The following is a 9,205-nucleotide window of genomic DNA, read 5'->3' as shown; positions in this document are numbered from 1 at the left end:
AGTGTCGTTGTTTCTCAGATTAAAAAGGATCATGGCATCTTGGATTAAAGGGTTCAAGTGATGATCAAAACTACTAAAAATATATTTTAAAATAAAACATTCCTCATTGCAAGCTCACTAGCTTAAAATTATATTTTAGGTATCACTCAACGCATGCACAAATCTAAGAAATTAAGCTACTTCCTAATGGTTGGGTTGATGGGATAGAAAATGAAGTTTACACCCAAATCAGATCACCGTACTTCTACACATTGTAAAAGATACATCTTTCATTACACTAGGCTAGATCACTTTAAAAGGTGTTTATTGGTCATATACAAAATAAAGTAAGCTGTATCTCAACAAACATACAGTATATACAGAAATAAATTAATGATGTGTCCAATGGAAACTGATACAGTTAATTTTCATGGCGGTTATGAATACATACTTATCTACAGATCATAAAGTACAATAATTTAGGTAATAAATACTTATTAAATGGACTCTTTATACAAAGTAAAACAGTGATTCATTACACCCTTTGAGCCAGAATTTAATAGAGAGCATTATCAAAATAGTTTCAACTTTTATTCATCTAATACTGCACAAATCTCACATCACTACATTGGTTGTATGCAACCTCCTTACAACAGCATTTCAATCCTCAATAGTGTGATTACAATGCTCCTGGGAAGTGAAAAGTAATAACCTTTTCCTTACGCTTCAAAACAGATTTAGGTCTGTTAAGCACCCAGACTAACATCCCATTACTTTGTACTGATGGCATACATTTTTATTTTACAGTAAACACATCTAGACCATGGAAAATATTTGCAAAATATAATAGGCTCCAAAGATCTAAATAAATGGCATGGAGGGGCAATGAAATTTATCCAAGCTTCAAGTTCAATCCAGTACCCAGCTTTGCATAAGTATCAAGAAAAGTATAGCTGAATCTGGTACAAAATTTTGAAAGTACAGTGATAAACTAGCCAGCTGCATCAGAAAAACATTTGTCAAAAACTAAGATACTGCAGCTAGACTTCAGCCCAATGAAAAAATAAAATCTACAATAGCATTTTCTTCTGATGTACATTCACTTCCCAACTGATCTCCAGAAACAGGATCTAATTTCAAATGATGCAAGGGACAGACCCTTACCCAGGTTCTACATTCCAATTCCTTCACTAGCTCCTTGTATTTAACTTCCCAGTGACATGCAATCACAAAATAATGTGCTTGCCAATAAAGGTCAGTAATGCTTCTGAAAATTTGCCAGTGTCTGGTCAAAGGGCTGTAATAAATGTAAAGCTGGATGCAGCACTCTGGCAACAGTACAACAGAGAAACGGAATACCTGCCCAACCGACTCCAAAAAGTGAGCACTGCTCCACAGCAATATGGAGATTATACATCCTGGGTTAGAATCTGATCTACAAGAAAATGCAGCCAGGAGGGATGAGGATCTTTCATTCCTTGTGCAGTAGCATACTTCTGTTAGCCCAAATAGTAGTATGCAAAGAACAGTATGACTGAAGGTTTGCTTGCAAAGTTGGAAAGCGCACACTAATAACTAGTTAGTCAAGTGTGAAAATCTAGTCATCAGGCTAGATGTGAACATCCAATCAAATAGACAGCTTTATTTTTGTTTCTGATTTCTCATTAATTTGAATCTCATCTGATGAAGTCATTACAGGAAATAAGAAACTATTCCTCACTAACATGTTCAAAACACATTTCATGTGGGTTTCAAGCTTAAGGGTTTCAACACAGCAGCGATGTTCTTTTTGCTATTTGTGCCAACAGATTAACAAAAATGACCACTGGCATGTATTACTCCAGTCTATAATTCTGAACACTATAAAACAGACACACACACACACACACACACACTCTCTGGTAACACAAATAACTATTTAGCCCTTATATCAAGTCATTATTTGCACAATAAGTAGTCACCCTTGCTATCTGTAGGGCACTATTCCAGCACTGTTGTCCTGGACACCAATTGCTGCTTGCATATTTGAAGAACCTCACTTGACAACAGTCACCAAGCCGTACACATGTACGCCACACACCTCACATACAAAGCACTTGCTAAAACAAGCACTTCCACTATTCACAGAATAAAACGTCACGGGCTGACAGCATTAAAGAACAGAGAAAAATAAAAACCACTACAGCGTTTGAATAGGAATCAGAACAAGGCTTCATTAAAAGAACAGAGAATAACAAATAACCACAGCATCTGAATGGGAATCAGAACAAGGCTTCAGTTATTATTCTGGTCATTTTGAGGGAGTGAAGGGGATTGTTTCACCCATTGACAATATAATCGATCAGTTTGAATACAAAATGCCTTTTTTGAAAAGGTATTGACAATCAAAATAGTACTTCTTTCCTTGAACTCCAACGGCATTAGAAACCTGTATCTTGGATATTCCCTTCTCCTGATGATCAGCACCATGAGTACATTGCTTCTGTTTAAAAATGTTGAAATGTGAAATAAATCTCTCCCCCCACATACTGTAGTTCTAGTGCAATTTCCTTTTCTGAAATTAGACTCCTGCTTCAAATATAAAATATGCTGCTTCAGGGTTACTGTTCATGCTCTTACCCAAAATTATAAATTTTTAAAAATACTGTTGAAATTCTACCCACCAGAAAATATTTTTCCCTAGAACTAATCCTTGCTGGTATTGTGGTTAAAAAAATTACTTCTCTAAATGGATTTGAAATAGACTTGCACAATTAAAAATCAAATAGGTAATTTACATACATGGATAAACACATCCCGGGTTTAAAAGTGAAGGGAGGGGGGGGAAAAACTCACTAGATATACAAATTTAATTACATTACTTTTATATTTGTCTGAATTCAACTTTTAAAACTCTCTGATTGAACAATAGGCATGTTTCAAGAATGGAAGCCAGGGTTAAATTGAAAGGCTTCCAGATTCAGATATTTTTGTCTACAGTAGAGTTATTGTCAAAAGCAATTAAAACTGAAGACTGTTAAGTATTTGCTCTCACTTCACACTTGTCTACATGATTCCACATTCAACAATATGCTCATTGCCAGAAGACTAGACTCGAACTTAATTTCTAGCGATAAGCTGCTGTGTCCTCACGTGATTACTTAATCACAACATATCTTATACATTATTCAAAACATCTACACATTGCACTAAAGCTGGCCAAAGGCAGGCATGGTATCAGTACCAGACACTCAACATCTCAAACTGGCATCGAGAGAGCATGGCCTAAATGTGAATGTAAAGTTTTGTAACTACATTGTGCAGCCTTGTTACAGTTTTAATTATTCAGTTCTGCAGTTAAAAACTTCTAATATATAGTTACACACTATCCCATTCAAAAATCCTACATGATTCTTAAAGGGTTTTTTTTTTTAAAAACAAATTAACAGATCTCTTTAGGATAAGCTATAAATCCTACTTGGTTTAATTGGATTGATTGGGATTCTATCCCAGAACTCTTGGTAAAAGATGTTAAGCAGGTGTTTAGGTAGATCAAAAGCCAGGTTGAGCTGAGATGCTGAGAGTATTTTTGCACAGCCCTTTATGGCCACAGATAGAAATTGTTTCTGACAATAAAAGTAAGTTTCTTCTTACTGAGTGTAACTATTCTGTAGAACAGCATTTTCTACAAGTACAACATCACAATTAGATAGAGGTGTGCGAGAAACCAAATCATATATGCAGTTTAGCCAAATAGGTTTGTATTTTAGACCAAAAATCAGTTAACCATTTAACAATAAACAGTCAGCAACTCCAATAACAGCTCAATTGAACAGCACCTTTGATTACACATTCAACAAAATTACATTAGACACCGAATATATTTTGCATTTCCAAATCTTTGTAATATATATTCTACTTCAATAAAACTAAGAACAAATCCCTTAGTTTGTGTTGGCAGTAAATGTGTACAAATTAATACAAAGTTCAGAAGATACAACATGGGGACACCTTGGAAACGACAGCTGCATACAAGCCAACAAAAGTTCTCAAAAGAATTCAAGATTCATCATGAATTCATCCCCCATATTTTAAACTGCAGAGCGAATATAGATCTCAAATGGTTAACATTTGATGCTGTGTAATAGTTTGGTATTCCTGGTTTGGTTAAGATGGGCCAAAGAGTATTTCAGAAGTTGAGACTGATCAAACTGAACTTGAGGTTCACACACCCCCTTGAATTTTGTTGCATTTTTTTTTTTTTAAATTCACATGTGCAGCAAGTGTAGAAGAGGAAATATGGAAAAAATGTACACAACATAAAACCCCATTGTGCTCACACACAAATAAATACAGAACTGAACAACTGTAAAGTAACACTAAACTGCATATTAACACATCACAGATACATCACCCCGGATCCACTTAACACGCTGATTCACTAGAAAGCTATTGATTTCAATAAGCAACTCTAGAAACATCTGTAAAAGCTATTAAACAATTTTTTTGTGATTTTTTGTATATAAATATTGTATGATAATCTGTGTACTTATAAAAATTAAACTCGAATACCCTTACATGTTGACAAAGATACTTTGTATACATACACTAAAGAGGAACTTTTACTATCAAAGATTCTCTGAATAAATTTTCATTCATGTGGTTAATCAGTCCCTTCTACTCACACTTGCTCTTTAGAAGCAGTTCCAATAAAGGTTCAAGTCAGTCATTTTCATTTTTTTTGGCTGAGGAGAGAGAAATGGGGGTGGGAGGTGGAACAGCAGCTAGTTCTAGTCAGCAGGAACAAATGATAAGCCAACTCTCCACATTGAACCTATGACAATCAAGAGAGGATTAAACCTTTTTCTTAAAGGCAAAAAGCATATAGATAACAGGGTTTTTGCTGAAATAGTGTTCTCTTCTGGTGCTTAGATTGTTCTTTTCTTCTCCCACTTATCAGTGGTAATCTGAACATTCGATTACCACAACTTCCGCAGTATTATACAACCGTTGAATGTGTATGATTAAACACCATGTTGTGGAAAATAACATTTCATTAAATCTATAAACTTTAAACACCAGACATTTGAGCTGTCTGTACGATATTCAACAGTTATACATTACACAATTTAATAAACTACAAAAAAATTCAAAAAAAGGTATAGGGTCATCAGAAGCTGTCCATTTTGACATATCCAAAGCCACAAAGAATTAAGTTTCTATATGTCAAATGATTCAAAAGCTTATTGTACAGACTGACACTCCACTGCCTTCGTTGGATAGTAACAAGTAAATGGCAGGGTTGCTGTAACAGCTTATAGTGTTTCAAAGGGTGCTATTAATTCTGCCTCCTCCCATCTCGGCACATTATTAAATGTTGTGCATCATCTTCCAATGGGTATTTTTTTTTAATGTACAAATTACAATCAAAATTTCTAATTTGTGCTATAAATTTGTCAAGAAAGACCCAGTAGTATATGAATAGAAAGGAATACTTAACCATATGAACAGGTCATTTGAACTACCTTACTCCATGGTGATACGGTACACCGTGTTCAGATGTGCATGAATATGAGAAGCCGTTAACTGGTCAGTGCACAAAGTTAGCCACAAGGTTTCAATCAGAAATAAAATCTCCAATTAAGAAAACATATCCCACTGTACTGGCAAACTGTGTTACAACCGAATTGATTCAACTACTACAGCACTGTTCAATATTGGGATTTGCTTAAACATATCATGATGCCACTTCATTCAAATAAAGGGAAAAAAAAACGATATTTTTTTTTGGAAAGTTTGCTCAAATTACAGTAAAATCAATCAGCTTGACCTTTAGGAAGGCTGTGGAGTTGCTACAATTCAGTCTGTATGAAATGCTGTCAAGCGGCAAGGTATTCCCAGAAATTAAGGTCGCCATCTTATTCCCTGTGGCTACATACAGTACTCAGTGCGAGTCTGGTGCTGACTTTCTATTAATTTTGATTTCATGTGGATCAGTTAAAACTGGAGACAGCTACATGAATTGTGATAGGAGATGGACCAGGTAAAGCTGCCAAACTCAAGTTTTGGTTTCCATGATTAAGCTAAGGTGGCCATTTTAACTAGCGCTTTGCTTATTCATTGAGTCCTGTGAAAAAATATATTTCAAACATTTGTCTAGGGGTGGAATTGTTTTTAAAAAAAGACCTCGTGTTTAAATCCATGAATTGACCAGCTTTACTACAAACTAGTTTGGCTCTGGCCTGTGTCTGCAGCAGTATGTACTAAGATCTTGCATCAGTTTTGGATTTGACTATTGTGATGACGCTGGTGGTAGCCACTTTGCCTGGCATAATGGGGCCAATGGCAGAGGTGATGGGACCTCTAACCGGCATGACGGGTCCTCTGGCCACGGTCCTGGCGAAGCTCTGCAAGGCCTCATACTTGGATCGCAGGGCATCTAGCTCCAATTTCATGCTGGCATTCTCGGATGCCAGCTTCTCCACCTCTTGCTGAAGTTCTGCTTTCTGCTTCTCCAATTCCTCCTTCTGAGTTACCCTCTTGACGCGGCAGCTGGCTGCGTAGCCACGGTTCTTGAGCGTTCTGCGACGCTGCTTCAGCCGGATGATGTCCTCTTTGGTAAGGCCCCGCAGATGTTGGTTTAGTTCTCGAACAGACATCGAGACAAGCTCCTGATCTGTGAGACTGGCTCCATTTTCACCTGGCTCCCGCTTCACCTGTGAGGGAGGGGCGGGGAAAGAAGAGAGAGAAAGCTTTCAAAATGTAGCACCAACTTTGAAACAAAAAACATTTAGAAATTATGAGCTGTGGGACAGAAGTTCCCATTTGGTAGGTTAAAGTTGAATAGATTCAAATTTATGGCATCTGTGAAAGGCCAAGGCATCATTATCCAGCTCTGGTAGAATGGTCAATATCAGCATTTAATCACCAAATTGGAATCACATGTATAAAGAACTGGTTTACAATTCACTATAAATAGCAAACACTGGAAGTGTTAACAGTTTCAAAGATGTTATTTCTTCACAGAAGTGTTTTCATATAAAGAGATGATCCTTTGACACCATAAAAATATTCTCACTATCAGCCATGCAATTCCTCTGCTGCCACTGTTTTTGATTCACCAAAAATAATAATTTTTAATGTTTAACCAACTGCCCTTTCTTACTTTAGGTTAAATAAATTACCTTTAAAACCATTGTTAGGAGTAAATGTGAATATTAAACATTAAATAAGTTGAAGTGTTCCAAGTATACGGCAGAACTGGAAATTAGGAAGAGAAAATCAACTTTTTCACTCAAAATTGAGATGGGAAATAAATTACCAGGGAAGGCCTTTAAAACAGATATTGCAAATGGGAAATCCAGAAAAAAATAGGAAGGTTTACAGTAAGGCAGGAGGCAACGGAAAAAGGGAGCAGTTTATTGGGCTTAATGTTATGCAGTTAACTTGCAGGGAACAAAGTTCACTAAGATAACAGCATGCCAGAAATTCCAAACTGTACCAAAGCTTCAGCTATGCAACCTCAGCTGACGTGAAAAATTAATATTTCTATTACTGTAACCATTCCAATAAAACTGCCCAAAATCAAATTTGCAGATAAAAGAAATGGATTTTGTATATTCACAGTGCTGAAGTTCGGAGCAATTTGGGACTTTATATCCAAAACATTGTTGTATTGAAATTGGAAATATGTTGTCACCTTTACTGTATTCATGATTCAGTCATGTCAGATGACTCATTGTACAATTTCATTACTTTAATGGCCTCTATATTAAACATCTGGATGGTAATTAATTTTCCAGAGTAGTTACATGAAGCACAGTTATTTGTTTTAATAGTCAGTCCATTAACTAGAATGATTCATTGCTTAATAGATACTAGTCAATGTAAGGGAAGAACCTCCAGTAGGTTCAAGTAAAAGTGAATATTTATTAGTCCTAAAATTAATAAAGCCTGGCTCTGGTGAACTCCCAGAATCAATGTTTTGGGTGGCAGTGTACAGCACATTTGAAAGACCGAAACGTCCCTCTTGTAAACCAGAAATGAATGGCTGCTGCTGTCCAAGAGGGAGCATTACATGTACAAATCGTGCCAGGTGGACATTTAATCCATCTTTAGAGTTGACTGCAATATTTACTTGCTTTCATGTGTAAAACCCAAATGTCATGGCAGGAGCAATTTAAATATATTCATCAGCACAGTTAATTCTTAGGTAAACTATTGTGCAGAGAACTAAGAGACTTCAGGGTAAAATAGGTTAGTAGATTGGGTACATGGATAGCAAATGAAAATGTATATTTTGAAAGAAGGACAAACATTTTAAAAGGAGTACAGCAGAGACGGAGCAGCTCAATATGTAGCTCTAAATGTGGTGATGATAAATCTGTTTTTTTTTTAAAAACACTATGGATCAAAGGTTTTAAAAGTAGGGGCATGGGATGCAAAAGCAACAAGATAATGCAAAACCTATTATGCAAGTGGTTAGGCTGCAGTTACAATGCTCTATCAAGTTCTGGGTGCCCTACTTTAGGAAAGATGTCAAGACCATGGAGAATCTGCAGTGATACCAGAGATGAGGGGCTTTAGTAATGAGGACAGACCAAAGAATCTCAAACTTTCTTTTAATAAAAAGAACCTAAGAGGAGGATCTGATTCAAAGTTTTGCTAAGGTAAACATTATTTCCACTGGTTAGTGAGTCAGTAACCAAAAGGGCATAAGCTTAAGATAACCACTGGTGATGGTTAGGAGAATAACAGTGTATGATATGGAATGCCTGCTGTACCAGTAATAGGCGATAGCAGAACCCATATTAGCATTTAAAAATCAGTGAATAATTATTTTTTAAAAAAGCTTAAAAAGGCTATGGTTGGGGAGGGGTTGGGAAAGAAAGAGAAAAGGGCCAATTGGATAGTTCTTTGAGGGTTGGTACAGGAATGATGGAACGAATGATGATCTGTGCTGTCAAATTTAGATTCTAGATAAGGACATTATAAAAGACTTTCCCCACTATGCTGAGCAGGGAGATTCCACGGTAGTTGTTGCAGTCACCGCGGTCACCTTTGTTTTTATAGAGGGTGATGACATTGGCATCACGCATGTCCTGTGGTACTGCTCCCTCGTCCCAGCACAGGCAAAGCAGTTCTGTACAGTGCCGAGAGTATAGCAGGCTTAGCACTCTTGATTATTTCAGGGGTAATGCCGTCCTTCCCAGGGGCTTTTCCGCTGGCTAGAGAATCAATGGCATCA

General features: G+C 36.6%; 1 protein-coding gene across 3 annotated transcripts in view; it reads right to left on the bottom strand.

The window, feature by feature from the left end:
* Positions 1 to 304: 304 nt before the first annotated feature.
* Positions 305 to 9,205, bottom strand: part of mafga (v-maf avian musculoaponeurotic fibrosarcoma oncogene homolog Ga) — a 47,325-nt gene continuing 38,424 nt past the window's right edge. For all 3 annotated transcript variants that reach the window (XM_068058285.1, XM_068058284.1, XM_068058286.1), the window contains one exon: positions 305 to 6,674. In XM_068058285.1, the coding sequence (XP_067914386.1) occupies positions 6,222 to 6,674 (453 nt within the window). In that variant the 3' untranslated portion in view covers positions 305 to 6,221. The remainder of the gene's footprint in view (positions 6,675 to 9,205) is intronic.

Source organism: Heterodontus francisci, chromosome 26 (assembly GCF_036365525.1).
Source record: "Heterodontus francisci isolate sHetFra1 chromosome 26, sHetFra1.hap1, whole genome shotgun sequence".
Lineage (NCBI taxonomy): Eukaryota > Metazoa > Chordata > Chondrichthyes > Heterodontiformes > Heterodontidae > Heterodontus > Heterodontus francisci.
This window is presented reverse-complemented; position numbering and strand designations above follow the sequence as displayed.